The sequence below is a fragment of the Dermacentor variabilis genome, chromosome 1 (genome assembly GCF_050947875.1).
Source record: "Dermacentor variabilis isolate Ectoservices chromosome 1, ASM5094787v1, whole genome shotgun sequence".
In the NCBI taxonomy this organism is placed as follows: domain Eukaryota; kingdom Metazoa; phylum Arthropoda; class Arachnida; order Ixodida; family Ixodidae; genus Dermacentor; species Dermacentor variabilis.
This window is the reverse complement of record NC_134568.1, coordinates 228,608,140-228,628,764: the sequence shown is the minus strand read 5'-3', so window position 1 is coordinate 228,628,764 and position 20,625 is coordinate 228,608,140. Positions and strand designations below refer to the sequence as shown.

The window sequence follows — 20,625 nt, the reverse complement described above, 5'->3', positions numbered from 1 at the left end:
CCAGAATTGAATTCAACCATCGTTTTCACTGACGTGTGGATGCTCTGTCACGTGGTATTTTTGTCACGGCTGACTTCATCCAAGCCCTGCGCGTGAGGGACCCTGTGAAACCTTGATAGGTTAATCGGTCTGTAAATATTTTTGTGGAGAAGTCCATTGGTTCAGCCGTTCCTTGTTTTCATTTCTAAGGAAATCTAGCTTTCTTTTTGTAAGAACGCGCATCTCCGCCTTAGCTACGGCGCCAAATTCATTTCTTTTGTGAGCGACTTTCGGGAAATGAGTGGGAAGGAAGCAGGAAGGAGAGCAGAACGAGGCATGAAGCGAGCTCCAGGCGCATCCAGCTGCCCTTGGGGAAAGTTAAGACACCTTCTGCTTTTTTTATGGCCGCTCTCTGTATGCGCACGTACGTTTATTTGGTCGACCTCATGGAAACTGTGTTGCATCTGTCACTGCTGGAGCCTCTCTGCGGGAACTGCGCGTGGAGCGCATATAGAATTCTCTCTGTGAGGAGGGCTCTCTTCAAGTGTGGTCCTGCATAATGAACGCCGCTTCGCGCGAGCCAGTTCTCGCCTCGCTTAGAATGCTGCGAAGCCGCAGTCGGAGCGCTAGCCGCTCGCGTCCTGGAATGGCCGCATTGTGCTCGGAGCATTCTTTGTGCTCTTTCAGTCCGCGTCGGCACTTTTGACGGTGGGCAGGCGTGAAGAAGAGGGGCCGTTATCGCAGCAGTGGGATGCAGTAGGCCCTAGGAAACAACCGCCAACTCCAGGAAACCAATGATAGGAGGAAAACAAAACGCGGCAGGCCACTGTGTTATCAAACTCGCTCACGGTGTCCATTGTCTCCGTCAGGCCGGGAACGTATGCGCTTAGTTTCTCTGCCCGACCTTCGCACGAAGCGCGCAGATGGGAGAAAAGAATTACGGAGCCGCGGTCCGGAATTCTTACACGTGCTAAATGATCTTTGCTTTAACTCCTTCTACCAGAGGATGCTCTTTGTCACGCCGCCCACTACTGCTCTATAGTGTACGTGCTTTGTTAGTGCTCGTCTCTTTCTCTCTCTCTCTCTATCTCGTCCTTCCACTCTGTTTCTTTTTATCCCCCTTAACCCTTCCCCCCCCCCCCCCGTGCAGGCTAGCCAACCGGAACTACCTCTGGTTAACCTCCCTGCCTTCCTCTGTATTAGCTCTCTCTCTCTCTCTCTTGTGTGTTATTTTGCTGCGAAAGGCAGTTATGAAATGGGGAATGGGTTGATCCTGTTCGTTGGTCCGACGCCTTTCGGCTCATGCGTGGCACGACATGACGCAAACAAAAATGCCCAACCTGGGAACGAGCCAACGGCTGTGCATTGTCGAGCCCAGCATTTTAACGCCAATGCCACGACCGCTCACAAACGACGGTGATTTTTCGTAGGGTTCATCTCGTGCATAGTACCACAGTGCTCGGATGTTGGGGGCGTTGATTCTCAAGACTTGTGCCAGATGTGCAGTGCTGAGTGATTTTCCGTCGCTCCACTTGCGTTCCCGTTTCGTTGCAGTCTCTGAGATTCGCTCTTTCGAATAAATAAATAAATAAATAAATAAATAAATAAATAAATAAATAGGAAAGGTGAACTCAGTAAATGCTACATCGCAGAAGGCTCGCTAACTTAGCGGGTCTTGCACGTCTTCCTTGCAAATGAATCGAAATGCGCGCCGCAGCTGTCTGCTGCTGACTTCAAGCGGCGTGCTTCTTCAGATTTCGGGGGAGCCTCTTCTAGCGTTGTCTATGAGTCTGCAGGAATTCTTCCTGCGGCACTAGAGTTATGGCAATGTCTCCAAGGAGTAGTACCAGGAGCGTCTTTTATAACTCACGCAGCGGTCTGGAAACGTATCTTGAAGAGTATGTAGGTGTAGCGTTGAGGGGGGGGGGGGGGGCATAATTATTAGTCACAGTCAGCGAGGCATGATATTCAGAGTCATTGGAGTCTGGGACATTTATTTTTCTTATCGGTTATTAATTCAAGCTTTTGCGAATACGATAGCATTACCATTGATCATATTCTGCTAGACAAGTATTCATATTTATCGATACCCTGGACGCTCGCGGTCATCACGAGAGAGAGAGAGAGAGAGAGCAAATGATAAGGAAAGGTAGGGAGGTTAACTAGGACTGAGCCCGGTTGGCTACCCTACACTGGGGAAAGGGAAAAGGGGACGGAAAGATTAAAAGAAGAAGAGAAAGTCCACCGGGGATATCGTTCAGTCACTCAGTCCGGATCATAGTCGCTGACTCAATCCAGTAGCCTTCAAATATCGCAGCAGAGCTTTTGTGGCCTTTTGTAGCTGCGATATGCGAGGCCATGGTCCCAAGATCTTCTTCAAAGTGAACGGTGTTCTATCTAGCTAATTGAGAGCTGTGCAGAGGTCATGTCTTTCGTTTTGAAAAGATGGGCAGTAGCACAGTAGATGTTCAGTAGCGGTCATCACGAAGTTGTACAAGTGGTTATGCTGATGCGATGCTAGAAATGACAGAATCATCGCAGAACAATATTGAACTGCGAAGTGCTTACAGGCCCCGTTACACCAGCATTGAAATAAGTTCCTCCTTCGGGAGGGAAGAGAAACTAACCGTTCCCCATAACGTTCCTCTTTTACCCTTGCGTAAGCAGTATTATTTGTACCAGCAGTAATTGTACAGATATTCTGTCCATGCTCTCATTTTAGGTAATTTATGGCGCAACTAGCAAAAGACTCAATTAAAAATAAATATATAAGATGCAAAACAAAGAAGTAACACAAAATTGGTTTTAGGAACACTTTGTTGAGCTTACAGACCAAATGCAAAATTTAACACAATGCTTTTTGCTTATAAGAACTCCGTCGCTAAGCACTGTATGGCCGGCCACCTTCTTACATGGTCGTCACTGAGAATGGCAGTCGTCCCTTTGCAATTACTTAAGTAAATAAGTAAATATATAAAAAAGCGATCTGTGTTTGTGTGGGAAGAGGGGGGAGGGAGATATGGCGGTGCGTGCGTACGTGTTTCAGCGAGGCTGTCCTGTAAATTTCAATTAATTTAATCCCTGTGTTTATTTTCGATGAACGTGCATAGACTGCTGCCTAGCCTCATTTTGTACACCAGTATCGCGTTATTGAGTTCTGCGGTCTTCACTAAGTTTCAACGTGGGGCACGAGAACCGCAGCCCAAGATGCTAGAGATGCTATTACGTCTGCATTGTAATAACCTCTCTGTTCTTGTACGCATCTATGCAATAATCTTTCTGATATATCGTCTGTGAATGAAAGGATCTGGTATAATAGGCTTTTCTGCACAAGCTAACTTTTTGAGGAGAAGTCAGCTTTAAAAGAGTTTCGCTCGGCTTGTCACGCGTCATGAAGAAGCGTTTTATTCGAGTAACAATATGCAGACTATCGCCAGCAACGGCTTAAATATCCCTTCGACGCAGTTTTGTCCGATAAAGCTCGTGGTTGTATTTCAATCACTTTATTTGCCTGCAGAACGACTGGGATGCATTGTATTCGACCAAATTGCTGCACTGTTTATGCATGTAGCCCGTGCCGGCGCAGCGCTTGTGTTTGCGACTACTGCATTAGTGGCTTGAGCGTCATTTGCAATGTGTCAGCTGTTTGCGCACGTTTACTTACCTCTGACTGTTTATTTAACATTTTTAAGGCATAGTTAGGCGAGTGTGTTAAAGCGGACATTGATGATGGACAGATGATATAAGATTGCACTAGTACAGAAACAAGTATGGCTAATATTTTGCGTTCGCCCCCGTCGTTTCTGTGTCTCGCGTTGTCCACGTTGCTAAGCGCAGGTTTACTTTGAGCTGATATGCATCACTGATTCAACGTAATATTTGCGCACGAATTGTGCTTTAAAAGCCGCGAATGTTGTTGGAAGTGTGCACGTGAGAACATGTATAATGTCTTTGAGCATTTCAAGCATTACACAGTTCGTCCATTCTCTTATTTTCCCGCTCAGTCGACGATGGTTCGAAAATAATTTTGTTTCGTTAATTTGACTACTGCTGAATGGGATACTCGTAGTGTTACTGTCCTCATAATGATAAAAACTGTGCGTCGGGATAACAAGTAGATTGCGGTTATATTGTTTTGCCGTTATATGTGGTTGTTATTATTATCCCTGTTGGCATTGGGCCGGTATTGGGCTAGCAGTGACCGTAATGATTGATTGATTGATTGATTGATTGATTGATTGATTGATTGATTGATTGATTGATTGATTGGTTGATTGATTGATTGATTGATTGATTGTGAAAAAGCTCCCCTTTGCAGCGGGCTTGTTCACACAAGTCGTGGTGTGGAAAGGCAACCTACAGGTTTTCACAGACTAGGCAAGCGCCCAGTTCCATAATATACATTCCAAAGACAATAGCCACAACTAACGTGTGCACCGGCGGCTACGAACTAACTACTCCGCTTTCCGAGAGTCTTGCGCGGTAGTAATGTGGGGCGCGCTACTCCCCGTCTATGTACAGGCTTCACATTCCTCCTGCTCCTTCTCTCTTCCCCATTCGTTTCGCTCTATATCCCCTTTCTCCCGCGAAGGGTAGCCAACCGGAACCATCTGTGATTCAGCTCGGGCTTCTTTTCCTTACCGACCCTCTCACTCCGGAGGCGGTGGCAGCCGTGCTAACGCTGGCGATGTGTTTTCTCGCGCAGGCTGTCGGCGCTGTCGGCGGAAAGCGGCGGTGAGCGCGGCCTGTTGAGGGCCCCGGAGACGAGCGGCGCGCTGGGCGGCCATGGGAGCGGCGCCCTGAGGACCGAGCCCGGCATGGCCAGGCGCAAGGCCCTCGACCCGCGGGCCAGGGGGCCTTCTTCGCTCTTCCTCCTCTCCGAGGACAACCTGCTGCGACGATATACCAAATTCTTCATCGAGTGGCCATATCCTTTTTCTGCTCAAGGCGCACTAGGACAGTGGTTTAAGCAATCGGCGGTAAAAGTCTCCTCTTTCACACGTTTACGTAACTGCGGGCCCTTAAGTAATGGCATCAAACTAGAGGCAAGCACAGTTCGGGCATGCTCTTGCTGCTGTAATCCGGCAAGTTTGTTTGTATGTCTCTGTATGCTATCTTTTTATTTTTTATTTTAATGAGTGGCGATGTAAAATACGTGCTCATTAAGCTAAAGTAAAATGCGTAATTTCGCTGTAGGTCAACAAAAAAAAAACGAAACAATATGTCGGTAATCATAGCAAAAGACAGCGACATCATTTGTCCCCTCAATTTTTTTATTTTTTTTTAGTCTTAGTTAGCAGGGTCCACACAAGGAGTCCTCGATACTCAATATGTACGACAGAATTTGCTCTCTTTATTCGTAAAGAGATATGGTTGCTTCATATCGGTTACCTTGTCCTTTGCGAAGTTGCATAGCAATGCTAGACTCACATTCAACTGAAGGCTGTCCGTCGGTGCTACACAAACGTACTTGTCCAGGTAGATCATGCTTCTAAGTCTGAGTCAGTCGGGAAGGCTATTGAAGAGTAATTTTTTTCTTCTCTACCGAGAGACTAAATGTGCATTCATTGCCTAAAGCATCTGTAGGCAAAAAGTTTCGTGTGTTTAAAGGCTGCTCATCTCAAAGCCTCGAGCGTGCATTTTGCCGACAAGTAGCGCAGCGGACGGCATAGCTTCCCGGGCGCGCTTTTACACATATATACCCAATGCGCGGAGCCTAGGCGTACGTTATCGAACACTGAGTTGATTTATAAGTGGATGCTCGTCGCAGCGCAGTGGAAAGCCGGAACGCTGGCTGTTTGATCAATTTTCAAAGCGACAGAAAGGAACGCAAAACTACATGTGCTCTCGGGAAACGGCTTCGCTGCAGAGCCCCGGGATCTAGAGTTGAAATAGCAGAAGGAAGCCGGTGATGAAACGGTCTCTGAGAAATTGTCGCTCACGGGGACAAGGCAAAGGCACCGTGTGAATCGTACTAGCGCCTAATCTCTTAAGCATCTCCCCTAATGCCGGAAATAATGTTACAACGGAAACGTAGCGGACCAAGTTTTCAGCGCTAATATTTTGGGACGCTCGGTGAGGTGACTCCTGCGCTACTTGAGCAACACCGACGAAGGTGAGCTAGGCACCGCAATGCATCCAGAGGAGCCAGGGTCGCGGTGCAGACCTCACTGACGTGGGTCCACGCCCGCACGTCCCAAGAAGCGGCCCCGCTGGGCTGCTGCCAGAAACAACCCCTGCCGCGCCATCGATCGCTTCTGGTGGACGCTGCATGGCGCCATCTTCCGGCAGGGCGCCTACTAGATGCAGCACTGGGGAACGCCTCGCGAAAGGCCCCGACAAATACTGGACCCCTGGATCACAAAAGGAAGTTGGCCGCCGCTCAGAGCTCAGTTTTTTTTTCCAGTGCCGCTTTCCCGTCCACTCACGCGCCGAGGGGCCGCCGCGCTCCTTCATTCGGCGCTGGCCTTGAGTTTACGCACGGCTAACACCTTCAATGAACCGGCCGCTCGCTTCGTGTTCGACACAGCGCGTCTCTAGCGTTGGCCGGTATGGTGCAGCCAAAGCCCAGACGATACTTCCGTCGCGCGCTCCCACGCGCTGCCTCAGACGGAGCAGCTGCTCCCTACCCATACTCTTCTTTGGCAGCAGTCCAGCTTTCGTACTCAAAGTGGCGTATTCTCGCAGTGGCATTTTCCTCTTGATTTTCGTCTCACTCGCGGCACCGCGAGCCGTTTTTCTTCTTTTTTTTTTCTGTGCGCAAAAGTGACGTCAGTGCAGCGTCCGCGTGTCCACGGCGACGTTGGCCCATCTGGCGCTGCATCGAAGGCGGTTGCGCACACTGCAGCGAAGAGTAACGCATGCTCCGTGCATCTCTCCACCAACCACGCACGCACACCTTCCACTGCAGAGTAGCGCAACTGATCGACCTAGAGGCGTTGAAGGAACAGTTCTGTATACAGGGCGGTAAGATCCGATACATCCACCCAGGCGGGACAAGTTCATTTTGGACGTTGAATCTGATGAAAAGAAATTTATGTTTACTGTTGCGTGTCGTACCTAAACGAAATAACGTCGGAATCTACTAGCGTTCTGCATTGCAGCATGCTGGATGGGCCATTTTTCATTTTTTAGACCAATAAAAGACAACATCGCTAACTGAGAAGCTATATACGCACTTTGACATACGAGACCAGCGTTGTTAGTCGCAATTAGCGTCTTTCTGTACTTTTCAATGCGCACTTTAAGGGCGCCTTTCGGCGCTTAGCAATGTCATAGACGGTATACAACGAGCAAGGACTCCTTTACCCACTGATTACCTCTCAAACGGTCCGACTTATTCCGAACTGCGGCTCTTGCATGTTTACGGATAAGCAAATTATCGAAGTGCTTAGCGTGCACATGGGCTAAATGAATGACACCTTCATCGCCCGTTTTCATTCCCAGCCATGCGCCTCGCCAAAGGCCTCTCATCAAAAGGTTTCTTTCTGCCGTTTATGCACTGGAAGTTCTAGCGTGACTGAAGTTGGGGTAAAATACGCCTTTAAATTTCGCGCTAGTGTCACCTCGCGCTGTTAACAGCTCCAACGTTGAGCAGCTGCAAGTTATCGCAGGAACAATTTAAAACATTCGTTCACTTTCTCTAGATTCATTTCAGGCTAATTGTCAACTGAGCGTTCTCTTTGAGGGCCTACAGTGACAACGTTAATTCGCATAGCATGAAACCCCCTCGCACGCCCCCCTCCCCCGATTTTCTTTTTCTTTGTACATATATATAATTTACCAGCGTTTTCTCGCATAAAATAAATGCCGCGTGTTAGCCACCCTTCGGAGATGCATATGTGTACGGCAATAATGACCTTGTGTCTAGTTGTGCTACGCACTTAGCATTGGCGCATTGTTTGCGATCTCCTTGTGCAGAGCCATTTCACATAAATCGGAGCGCGGTTCGTGGCAAACCAGTTTAACGCATGTAAGGTCATAGTAAAACTCTAATTAGAATAAACTAGAAGTGCCGGTGAAAATTTAAATCCTATTCCAACAAAAAGAAAACAGATATGGGGCAAATAAATAGCCAGACCTGACCTACCCGCGATATTCAGTATTAGTGGCGCAGACAGTGTTATTACAATTCGCAAAAGTTCATGTGTTGTGGTTTAATTATTGCAGACACATGGAAATCTGGGCTACATTAGAACCAGCTACCCCAGGATACAGGGAATAAATCGAAACTACGCATTTCAACATGGATACGCCATAAACACGTACTACAAACAAACCGACATACTAAGTCTAAAAAAACTGCGTAAAGGAAAATAAGACACAGAAACAAAAGAGAACAGAAGACCATTCTGCACGAGCGTTAAGTAAACAAGGTTGATGTCTACTGTGCAATAAAAATAGCAAACGTGCAAATCCGAAGCAAGCTCCCGGATGAAACCTAAGCTCTCAAAGTGTATTACGAACGTGCCATGACCTACGGCGGTAGTTGTTTTTTTTTTTAAGTATCTTGCGCTAAATCCTCCAACCAGCTATTTTTTTTATGGTTTGCAGGCTTTCTGTCGCCGCCAACGCACTCGTGAGGGTTGATTGTAAACGAGCCCATTCAAAAAGGCGAAGTGGCAGGCATAGTAACCGTTATCGTAACTCATGTTCTAGTACTGCCATTAGAGAAAAAAACGACGTTGTTGTGTACTGGCAATTACAAAAAAAAAAAGGCGGACTTCTCTTTCATTTTGTTTGGTTAATAGCCACTGTTTTGCAACTACTCCACTTGCAATATAAGGTTGAGTTCGATCCTGACCTTTCTTTAATCTTACGGGGTTCTCTATCCTACGTCACAGTAATCAGCCACCGGCTACATCGCGGATTGTTCGGGCGCTGCTATAGGGCAAGGACTAACTAATCTCGAAGAAGTTCGTACTCGTATCTTAGAAGCAGACGTTGCATCGTTGGCAAATTTTTTTTTCTGCATTCGTTTTTTTTTTCTTCTTCTTTAAACCCCGTCAAAGTGCTGCTTCGCTTTCTTCGTGCCCTGAAAGCGAAGAATAGAGGCCAAGTGCCCCGGAGCTTTTGGGCCAGAAAGTGGGCGTTGGTGGCGTTGCCTTCCTTGACTGCCGCCGCTGCACTCCGCTCGAGTACGCCGTGCTGCTCACCATCATCGCCAACTGCATCGTGCTGGCGCTCGAAGAGCACCTGCCCAAAGGCGACCGGACGCCGCTCGCCCAGAAGCTGGTGAGTCGGTCCCCCCGCACCTGCTCTGGCCGAGTTTCGGTGGCCTTCGCAAAGGGCGCCGTCACATTCCGCTCGTATTAATATGCAAGCTACGGTTCCCTCTAACCTCTGGCGCACCGCGTTTATGGCCGCTGTCAAAATGGAAATACGCTGGACGGATGTGCCACGTCGGTGGCACTTACGCGGTGCGCAACGTTCAGGAAAATCTTCCTTTCAGCGGCCCAGCGTTTCAGTACGTCCACGCCCGCACCGAAGATGCTCCCCACCGCGCTCCATCTCGTGATTCCGCTTCGATAACTTCCAGCGATAAGACTTAGAACGCTGGAAAGTTGAGAAAGTTGGTAGGGATTCGTGTTACCCAAAGGCAAGCGTGCAGACACAGACACAAGCAGAAGCACGTTTGGGTTGTCCTTTCTTGCTCTGTTTGTGTCCGTATTTGCACGCCTGCCTTTCAGTAACGCGAAATAATAAACTAAGCTCTTACCACTTGCATATTTCCTCTTTTTTTTTTTGTACGTTTACGCTAGGCATTCTTCGAACCCAATGTTGTCGATTCGAATGTGACAGCGAATAGAACGCTTGTTTTGGTGGTGCGCTTTTGCGCGAGCTACCAAGTTCGAGCCATTAGAGTCGCCAGAGGCTTCGTAGATTGTGCGATTGTGAGCGGCAGTTCTGACCGAGAAGCGACCCACTAACAGAGACCCACAAAAGCGCTCAGATGTCGTGGTCGTAGCCCTGTTTTTGCGACTGGCAGCGCTACACCGAAGAAAGCTAGAATCCGAGGGCACCATGTTTTCTCCCGGTTACGCGGCACAGATCTGAAGCGTATTAAGCCACGCCGGAACGCCGCAAAACCGCCAGTAACTGCAAACACAATTACACGTCTGAGATGAGATAGCTGAAGGACGCAGCAGCAGGTTAAATGGCAACTGCCGCGTCTAAAGGAAAGTGCACAAAACGTACACTGTACTGGACGTCAGTTGTTTCAGGTTGAAAGCGAAATACTCAATTTGCAAAGAGAGGCCGCGTACTGCGACGAAGAATGTGCGATAGCTAGATAGCTGATAAAATAATGAGGAAAGAAAAAGAAGTGAAATTAGCTTTTCTTTTATCAGTAAGACACTTGGGGTAGCGGTTCCGCTGTCTAAATACGGGACATTCGGCAAATGCTATTTTTCTTTTTATAAGGCGCTGATCGCATGTTGCGTGTCCTACTTCAGAGAACGGATATCATACGGGTATCATATCTTTAAAAACGTAATTCAAGCTTTCAGCAAGATATTTCGGGGAGAGCCAGACTTGTTTCACCGCCAACCTTATGGAATTTCAGGCTATGCAATTAGATACAGTATATCCTCGCCGCTCTGCATTTTTATTTTTTCTGTTTAGATGCATAAGCTAGAACAATTCTTATATTGATCCCATACTGCGGAATCCTTTACTCCGGTTGCTTATGCTTTCCAAAATCAGCTATTACAAAACAATGACTCCATGCCTAAGGTGGATATATTTATGTGGTCCGCTTAAATGCGTTATTGAATAAAGTTTTCAAAATTTTGATATTCCCATTTCTCGCTCAAGTAACGCTTCCTGTTTCAGATATTTCGAGTGTCGCGAATTTGAGCAATCGCCATTAAGACTGAGAATCGTATTATGTTTCCATTCGCCACTGAAACCGAATGTTTTAGTGACGGCAGATTCTCTTCAGTTCTGTGCAATGATTGTCAAAAATTGTGAAACGATTATTGTGTTTCAATGCATATCAGGGAGGAGGGATCGCTTAATGCGACCACTGTAGCGGCACAGTTTGTGACAACACTGAAATTATCACGCAATGTCGAAAGCGCTTCGCGATTTCTGCTCGTAGCTGCTATAGAATGCTGTCACCGTTATCTGTACACGATTCGTGCGTAGGGATACTGCATGCCTATTTATATGCGAGGACTACGACCGCGTGTAATGACGACCAGCGGCTGCGATCGTGCAAACGGAAGCTTTGTCAAGCCCGGTCCCTGATTCCATGAATTTTTTTCAGTTGTAATGTCTTCGTCACTTTCTCTCTAGAGTATACTTTAGTTCTGAGGTACCTATATTCTTTGATGTATAGAGGCACAGCAAGAAAGAAAAAATAGTTTGCTTTTCAGTAACAATGCTGACATTTATCCTGATCGTGTTATTTATTTGTTCTTGCTGTATCACAAGGGCTATATCACAGTACGGCTACAGGCAGACCTCGTTTATTTGTATTGAATCCTTAGCTCGAGCACAATTGTGCTTGGCAGCCATGCGCTCCAGTACTAACCGGACGATTTCCATGGCAACGCTTGTTCGTCGCATTTAACGAGTTTGCGGCCACCGTAAGAGAAATCCAGGAATAAGGCGTATTTAGGCCGGGCCTCACTAAGGATCCTGTCTGCCATATTTCGGGCAATACGCGATTATTCACTGCGCGCAGCTGCGCCGTGACGCAGCGCGCCTGCGTCGGCCAGTTACTGTGGCGACTCGTGGTACAAATGGACGGGTCCTCGAAAGCCTGTCTTGGGCTTCGAGCTCATCTTACGATGTTCGGGGACACATTTTAGGAAAGGAACGTCTGGCCTCCTCTCCTAACATTGCTGCTAAAGTTTTCTCATATCCGCTAAACTAAACACGCCTGTCTCGGTTTGAGCGTTCATGACGAGGCGTCCTATCTCACAGATAGCGCGATCTTAATTCCGACGACTTCTGGAAACGCCGAGAAGCCATCGCTCTCAGAAAATGCCGTAACGTGCTTTAAAAGGGAAAAAAAAAAGAAAAAGAAGAGGGGGGGCTACCGCACTGGGCGTCGCTCGCAGCCCCCGTTGAAATTCATCGCCTCTATATTACGTCATGGTTCAACGCGCGTGGACCTTCTGTTATCTTGAAGTCGCTGGGCTATCGCGACCTGACATGCGTGCCTCGAAGAAAGCAACCCACTGCTTGACCCTTATCGCACATCAGAAGGTACCTCATCTCCATAAGCTAATTATTGTGATCTTTTTCATGCCTACTAAACTGCATGAGCCACAAGTCGGAATGCTTCGCGAAATTAAGGAAGGACCAAATCATGGATCAGAGGGCTCTAGTCAGGCATTGCCACCTATTGTCCTCCTGTAATTGCGTAAAACGTCATACTTTTTAAACAAAAGACAAATTAACAGTCAGATAAGAAATTTCAATTCCAGACGGGTAACTTTTTCGGCGTCATCTATTCGGAATAAGGAAATCGGAGGGGCTCGATTTTTCGTTAGGTAAAAACAAATCAGGTCAAGAGACAGCGAAGCCGGGGAAAGCATATGGAAAGTTATAACGTTATTTTTATTTCATACGAGGAAAAAGTAAGGTAAAGGAAAATGAAAGGGGACGGAAATACAAGGTTGCCGCGAGTGGGAGCCCAACTTACGTCTTCCGCATCACTTGTGCGAGGCCTTGACGGCCGTGCTCCCCCACACTTTGCACACCCCTCTTGGCACTTCTGGAATACGGTGGCCATCCTGCGTAGGGAGTACGCGGGAGAACGGCCGCCACGGTCGGCAGTCATTCAACACAACATCAAAGGTGGGCATTTACACCTTTAATCAAATATTGTATACTGGACTAATCCGTGGCAGACGTGTACGTCATGGCAGTCATGCAGGTTTACAGAAAAAGCCTTCTTTTTATTTTTCATGTTCTCAGCGTAGTGGTTGCAATACTTATCACATGGTAATACGCTTATGGAGGCTTCGCATGGTATTTGGAAAGCACGCCGGTGCTTGCAATCAGTGTCGTCTTGGCGATCGATTATTTCCTAGTATCGTCAGCAATAACTGTGCCCGGCTGTCGACTTTCTCTCGTTTCAGGAAAAAACGGAGCCTTACTTTCTAGGTATCTTCTGCGTAGAAGCCCTATTGAAAATTGTAGCCTTAGGATTTATACTGCATCGCGGAGCGTACCTCCGCAACATTTGGAATATCATGGACTTCGTGGTTGTCGTCACGGGGTAAGTGCAAATTTTTTTTTTGTTCGCTCGTCTTTCCGTCATACCTTGCTACTGCAGGAAAAAAAAAGTTTAAATAACAACAACCTTAGAGCGCATGTGTTAGGCCGCGTATGTGTTGAGTGCAGTGAAACTTTTGTGCGAGAGAGAACGAGTGAGATATTGTTAGTTTCCTTCATTCCTAGAGTTGTAGTTTCGGTTATCAACCCGGCTGGCTGTCGCTCAACGACGGTAATTCAGGATGCGCCAGCCATTTCAGCCGTAGGATAAGGGGACGGTCGCGGAAATATCTCTCGAAATATCTCAACGTCCGCAGAAAAGCGCATTTTTAGTCATCATGTGTGTTCTATTGTATAACCTTATCTCGTTTATGACTACGCTCTTGTAGGCTCTCTGCGCCATCAGAAGCCTTCCAGAAAAAAAAATGTTACCTAAGCGGGAAAGTAGGCGAGAAACCTTTAACAAACCATATGTGTCACGCCTGGCCAGACCACATTCGTGCTGATTACTTCAAATGCTACTTAGTTTCCCGGTGATCAGATTTTACATAGGGCGAAGCTCAAAGCGTAAGTATGAAAACAATTATCTATACTAAGCGTTGCATTTAGTGCGGTATTTCTGAATGTTGAAGAGCCACAGTTCCGCTTTGTTCACGCAAAAGAAATCGTGTTCTTTTGGTGCACTGTGTCAGAGCGTTTCCAGGATTTTTGGACCTAAGCTTTAACGAGAACAAAGATTTGCGATACTCGCCCGAAACGAGAAGCTAAAAGAAAGGCTCCATAAATTCCACGGTGTCTGCGTCTCGACTAAGATCCGACCTCCAGTTCTCAGCTGTCGCGACTAACATGATAGCAGAAGAGGTTAGCAGAAGAGTAGAAGATAGCAGAAGTGGCTTGAATGGCACGTTCTCGGTGCAGCAGTTTTTGTTGTCGGGCCTTCGCAGTGGCACGCCTAGTGGTAATGCGTAATAAGCCAGAGACGTTGCCTTAGACCACTGCTAGCCAAAAGAGATGCTCAGATGTCCTGCACTGGTACGGGGAATGGTTCGAAGCATAGTGGAAGTCAGGCGAGAAAGCTGCGACAAAATTGCGCACGCTCGTCGCCAAGCTACTGTGTTTTAGTGCAATCTGGGCTAAAGGTGTCGCTATTTCGAGTGCACCGATGCCTGGTCAGGAAACGTAGGCAACCCCAATCTCGGCGGGTGTAACCTTAATCAGTGCTGGTATGTAACAGAACCTTTCAGGGCTTGCGCCTCTGGCAGTGAATTCGCAACACGCAACACACGGTAATTAAAATTACACTTTTTTAGTAGTATTGAGCAAAAAATGAAACTAAAAAATTGTTTTCCTTTTTTTTACTTTCTTTGCTGCATTGGGAAAAGAACGCCGACAAAGACTAAGTGCCTCTAGATTCGGACTGCACTGTCCCACAAGACCAGTGTAGCGTTGTAGAGCTCACAGTTGGCGTCAACCAATCAGGGGCGGATTCGCGTCGCTAGTCACAAAACAAAAGAAATGACAGCCAGTAACTGGCCGGCTTCCATGAGCAAGAGAGAGGGGGGAAGGAGGAAATACGGCAGGTTAACTGGGGGTGTTGCTGTACTGGTAACTTTCACTGGGTCAGGGAAAGGAGCTGACACAAAGAAAAGCAGAAGGAGAAAGGACAGAGTCGATAAATAGATACATCTGAAGGCCTGAGAGGCAAAGTACCCGCCAATCATAAACCTCTCCAGCTTCTTGATGCAGCCCCTTATATTTTAAAACCAAGTCTAGCGTCCACAGCGTTGAACAATTTCGCGTGCCAAGCTTAGCTGAAGCTTAGTTAGAATACTATGGTTCTGTTGAATGGAACCTATGCTTTATATCACGCCACGCATACTGCATCACAGCGTGCGCTCGAATGGAAGAAGCCACTGACGATCAGCACGATGTCTGTTCCTTCGCTCAGTGCCTTTGCAAGCAGCGCGAAACCGCGTCGGTCGGCGTGAAACAGGCAGCACCGTTCGTAATGCCACGCTTAAGGCCACGCTCGTCGCGGCAAGCTTGTCCCAAAGGTCCTGGAAGAGCGCGCAGGCACCCCCGAGCGGAGCAGCATCGCTGCTCCAGGCTTCGGGGCGTGAGCGGTGCTCTCTGCTGCGACTGCGCTCGTGTTCTTGTTTCAGGATAATGAATATTACGGCGCAGCAGACGGAGAACTTAGACTTGCGAATGCTTCGGTCGTTTCGAGTATTACGTCCACTGAAACTAGTCTCTCGCACGCCAAGTAAGTGCGCCATTCGAGCCGACCGCGCCCCGGGTAGCCGGAGCAGCCGTGCGGCCCCGGGCCGCCCCGTAGAGCACGTCCGGTTGTCACGTGTGCGCGCGCGCTCCAGAGGCGCGCGCTCGGCCCATGTAGCCCACTGTAGTCGTGTCGTAGCATTGAGGCCGGGCGCGCGGCCCCCAGCGCCGGTGAGTATGCGCTCTGTGTAGAAGGCGCCAGGCCTGACACGCCACACACGGCTGAAGGATGTGCAACGGTCCCGGGGAGTGCGGTGGTACTTGTCGTGTAGCTCGTAGTTGTGCGTAGCTCATTGCCTCGCCCTCTAGGGGCGGGAAGACTTGAACGGTGTCTGTGTACTCGATTTGTTGCTAGTTGTGTAGACTTCGCCGAGTCGCTTCGGTAAGCAGCAGCATTTTCACTTCAGCACATATTTTCGGATCCTCTCTTCTCTGCACGCAATTAACAGTGGCGTCTTCCTTACGAGTTGTATTGTTCGCCATATGCGTCATCCGAGACGCGTGCCAATCGCTCAGTTTCAGAATGGATCGTTTCGTACGACGATAAACCGAACGCGAAATTTTGTCGACGATAATTTGGTACCCTGGTGGCACTTGTGGGCTAAACAGTGGTGAAATAAACGATGGTAATAATATTTATTTTGAAGCTCTCATTACATACGGCTAAAATCTGTTGACAAAACGTCTACCGTCATGACCAATATTTGTCTTAGAGCTGTTCCTATGATTGCTGCCCTCACAGCGCAGAGGAAAGCAGGCGACAGAGGAATGATCGGCAAGAGCGATGATTATTGTCGGTGTCACAAGTTCGGAAGCTTGTGCGCTTGTCCTTCCCGGAGAAAAGTTATATAGAAGGTGTCCCACGAAAGGTCTTCCCCGGTCTGCATAAACGTGCCAGCTTGGCTTATATTTGCGATAAGCGTATACTACACTGACAGCAAGACCCTTCGCAAGCTTGAAAATGAGTCCAGCAGACCCTTTGGGCTTCCCTATATTTCGTTCACTAAGTGACACCATCAGCCAGGGTCGCACGACGCTCGTTTTAAGGGCCGAGAGCTTTCAGGCTGGCGGCATTTAATGACTGAAATAAAACAGACTATGGGACTCGGATTCCCTCTAAATACAATCTTAAATATAGCTTTTTTAGGGTACGGCTTTAATGATTTCTTCTTTATCATTCAAAATTATTTTTCATTTTACGATTCCAATTCACCTTCTTTAAGGACGACGAAGTTCGAAGGAGGCTTGTGGGCTTTTATGGGTCCGTCTTTTTCGAAGCTTCCCAGCCTTTTTTGGTCACCTAGTGGTGTAAATTTGTTATCATCGGATCCGTGAAGAAGAGAAGATTCAGCGGATACCTGATTTTGAGGTGGGCCACCCCTTTTTTGGACTTCATTGGAACTTTTGTGCTCACGCCACGCTGGCCGAGAGCTAGCGTCTGGTAGACCTAGCGCGGCATGGCAGCAATGCACGTTGAAGGGGAAGTGCTCCCGGCGGAGGACTTTACTGAAGACCTGGGATGGCGGACAGTGTCCAACCGAAAATCTAGAACTACGACGAGGCATGCATTAGGTGATGGCGGTTCGCCAAGTGAGATGCCTGAACGACGGGGCGCAGGTGAACGGCGCGGAGGCTCGGCAATCAAGAATCGCATTGTGAAGGCGTCGCGCATGCCACCGATGCCACAAGAACACATCAAAATAGTAATTCGCCCACGGGGTGGACTGAATTTGGAGAAAGTTAGCTCTACAGCGGTGGGCAAGGCAATCGTAGAGGCGGCAGGCCTCGGTATTGAACAGATTCGGGAAGATGTTATTTGCCCGAACTTTATGCAAAATATCTTGGTGGCTAGTACGCCAGAAAGGAGCAACGCTGAACGTTATGTGAGACTCAGGTCAATCAGAGTGGCAGACAAGGATTTTGAGGTCAGTGCGTACGAGACGGCCCCACACACTACGTGTAAGGGGGTCATTCGCAATGTAGACATTATGGATGGCCCCGCGACACTTGAGCGGAACATTGTTAATGATCGCAATCCGCTGGCTATGGCGGCCAAACGCATCAAAAACACAGGATCAGTCATCATTGTTTTCGATGGGTTAAAGGTGCCCAATTTCGTCAGATATGGGCCAACTCTGGTACGGTGCTTCCTGTATCGAAAGCAGTTGGATGTATGTTATGTGTGTGGCAAGCTTGGACATCGGGCGGACGTCTGCCCAGCCCCCGATTGTTTTGAATGCCGAGGATGCGGGGCTCGGAACCCTGAAGAGGATCACAACTGTGTGCCTTGTTGCAAGCTTTGTGGCGGACGACACCTGACCGCGGATAAACAATGCAGACAACGATACCAGCTTCCCTACGTCGTGCGTGTACGACGACAGGAGAGAGCCAGGGCGGAGCTAACGGCGGAACAAGAGGCAGCCGAGATGGTGCAGCTGGTGAGCGCCCGCCAACGCTCTAAGGGACGCTCGCGCTCTAGGAGCCGCTCCAGGTCGAGGCAGCGGCCATCTTCTGGGACTCGTACGACCAGGAGCCGATCCGTTTCTATGGAGGCGCGGGTGCGCTTTCCTGCAGCTGGTGGCGACGGCGGCGCAGCTGGGAGCCAGTCCACCTGGGCTGACAAGGTCAAGGGTGGCATCAACGCCGGCCGAGCGCCCGAGCAGCGCCAGGAGCATGTGGATGGTAATAAGGATAGGGATAGGATTGCGCAATTGGAGAGAGAGAATCGTAGTTTAAAAGCAGCCATTGACGGGCTTATCAAGGAGATGGCTGTACTTAGGAACGGCTTACCTTCCGGTAACAACGATAGCTTAAGACAGACTGGGAAACATGATGACTCGGTTGAGGTACCAAGGTCTGTGGAGGTCGCAGAACAGAACATGGCGGACGAAGAGACGCCTGCTCCGAAAAAGAGGGCCTTATCCTCGACCGTCCGGATTCAGGGTAAAGTCGGTTCCGAGCTTAAAGCAATGATGGCGACATTGCAAGAAAGTGTAAATCAGATCATTAGTAGACTGGAGCGGATAGAAGAACGGGAAAATATCACGGATCAGAGATTAGGCAAAATTGAAATATATCTAAACGAGACAGTGGTCCCTGTTATGGAGCGGGAGTGCACTCGGCCGCTAGCCCAGCAGGGTAAGTCGCCGAGTGGACTTGAGCTCAAAAATAGTTCACCAAATTTCCGTGGTCAAAATGGCTCTATTAAATAGTTCATTTAGTATTTGGCAGTGGAATTGTAGGGGGTTCAATCATAAGAAGGCGTCTCTGCAGCAGTTTGTTAGAACGCATGGTGTCAAGCCTCAAGTTATCATGTTACAGGAAACACTGACGTCTAACGTGACCTTAACGAATTTCAAAGCGGAAGTTAAGGATAATGAACAGGGCAGAGGACTCGCTACTCTCATTAATAGGAGGTTGGCATACATTAGACATGATCTTCACATGGCAGATTGCAAGATTGAATATATTATGGTGGAAGTAATCTTAGGTCGGCAAAGGTCATGTCAGAGGAGCGTTTACCTGCTTAACCTGTACAGTAGCCCCCGGGACACGAAGCAGAGTTTCAAATCTCTCTTGACCAAGGCAACCAATCTGGCTAAGGATGCACCGTTGCTTATTGGAGGGGACTTCAATGCACCATATCATGTGTGGAAGTATGTTTATAGCACTATTAAGGGGGAGAGACTATGGCAGCAGGCACTAGACTTGAATTTAACTCTGATTACAGACCCCTCGTATCCCACCAGATGTGGCACGTCGACATGTAGAGATTCGACACCTGATCTCACTTTTGTTCGAGGGGTGGTGGATTCGTCCTGGTCAAATTCTAATAAAGATTTTGGTAGCGATCATTACATACTTATGATTACTTTGGCAGTGGCTAATAAAAAGGAGCGCACATTCAGGATGGTTGACTGGGATGCATTTAGGAAAAGAAGAGCGCAGAGAATCGATGATGAAGGAAATGAGTTGACCTTGGAACAGTGGACTAGTCAGCTTAAAAGTGACGTTGAGGCGTCCACTAAAGAGGTTCAGACCGATATTGACACGGAACACATGGATAGTCGCCTGGCACATTTGTTGGAAGCAAAGCAGTCGATGTTAGCGAGATGGAAGGGTCAGAGATTAAATAGAAGGCTTAGAAAGCGTATAGCAGTGGTTAATCAGGAAATTGAAGACCATTGTCGGGTACTGTGCAAGCAGCAATGGGATGAAGTGTGCAATTCTATTGATGGTCGCATTAAGAGGGGAGGCGCATGGAGTTTGCTCAGACATTTACTAGATGAGACAAACACTAAGTCTAATCAGAGGACTGTGATAGGTAAGCTGGTCCATCAGGCGTGTCGGGACTCCACGGAGCAGGAGTTGCTAAAGGATTTGGCTCAGAGATACCTTCCTTTGGAGACCTGGCACGATACACCTGATGGGGTTTTGGAATATAGTGGAGACGAAAATGCAGCTATGGACGCGGAATTTACTGAAAGTGATATCAGGATGGCGCTGCAGAATCTTAATGGTCGATCGGCATCAGGGCCGGATGGCATTACGAATAAAATGCTACGGAATTTAGACGATGGGTCAATTGAGTTCCTTACGCGGCAGATCAATTGCCTATGGAAGGAAGGCTCTTTCCCGGAAGAGTGGAAACTGGCAACTACTGTTCTGATACCCAAACCGGGCAAGGCCATAGGGCTTGAAAATCTCAGACCTATTTCCCTGACGTCGTGTTTGGGAAAAGTCGCTGAGCATGCCATTTTAAATAGGCTAACGCGTTATGTTGAGGGCAATGGGGTCTTTCCGCATTCGATGATAGGATTTCGGCCGGGCCTCTCGACTCAGGATGCTATGATCAGGATTAAGCATCAGATCCTTGACCGGCGAACAAGGGATACTAAGGCACTAATTGGACTTGATGTGGAAAAAGCTTTCGATAAAATCCGACATTCTTTCATTCTACGGGTGCTATCGGACTTGAATATGGGGCAGCGGCTTTTCAATTTTGTCAAGGCTTTCCTTACGGATAGAAAGACATGTCTCAGGTTTGGGGAGATAAAATCGGAAGTCGTTAAATTGGGTTGCTGTGGTACTCCGCAGGGATCCGTACTCTCGCCTATGTTATTCAATCTGGCGATGTCG

The 20,625-nt window shown here is 48.1% G+C and overlaps 1 protein-coding gene across 5 annotated transcripts in view; it reads left to right on the top strand.

Moving 5' to 3' along the window:
* cac (calcium voltage-gated channel subunit cacophony) overlaps positions 1-20,625 on the top strand; it is a 564,571-nt gene that overhangs the window by 430,642 nt on the left and 113,304 nt on the right. For all 5 annotated transcript variants that reach the window (XM_075670414.1, XM_075670406.1, XM_075670418.1 and 2 more), the window contains 3 exons: positions 4,685-4,906; positions 9,108-9,213; positions 13,074-13,213. In XM_075670414.1, coding sequence (XP_075526529.1) covers positions 4,685-4,906; positions 9,108-9,213; positions 13,074-13,213 — 468 coding nt within the window. The remainder of the gene's footprint in view (positions 1-4,684; positions 4,907-9,107; positions 9,214-13,073; positions 13,214-20,625) is intronic.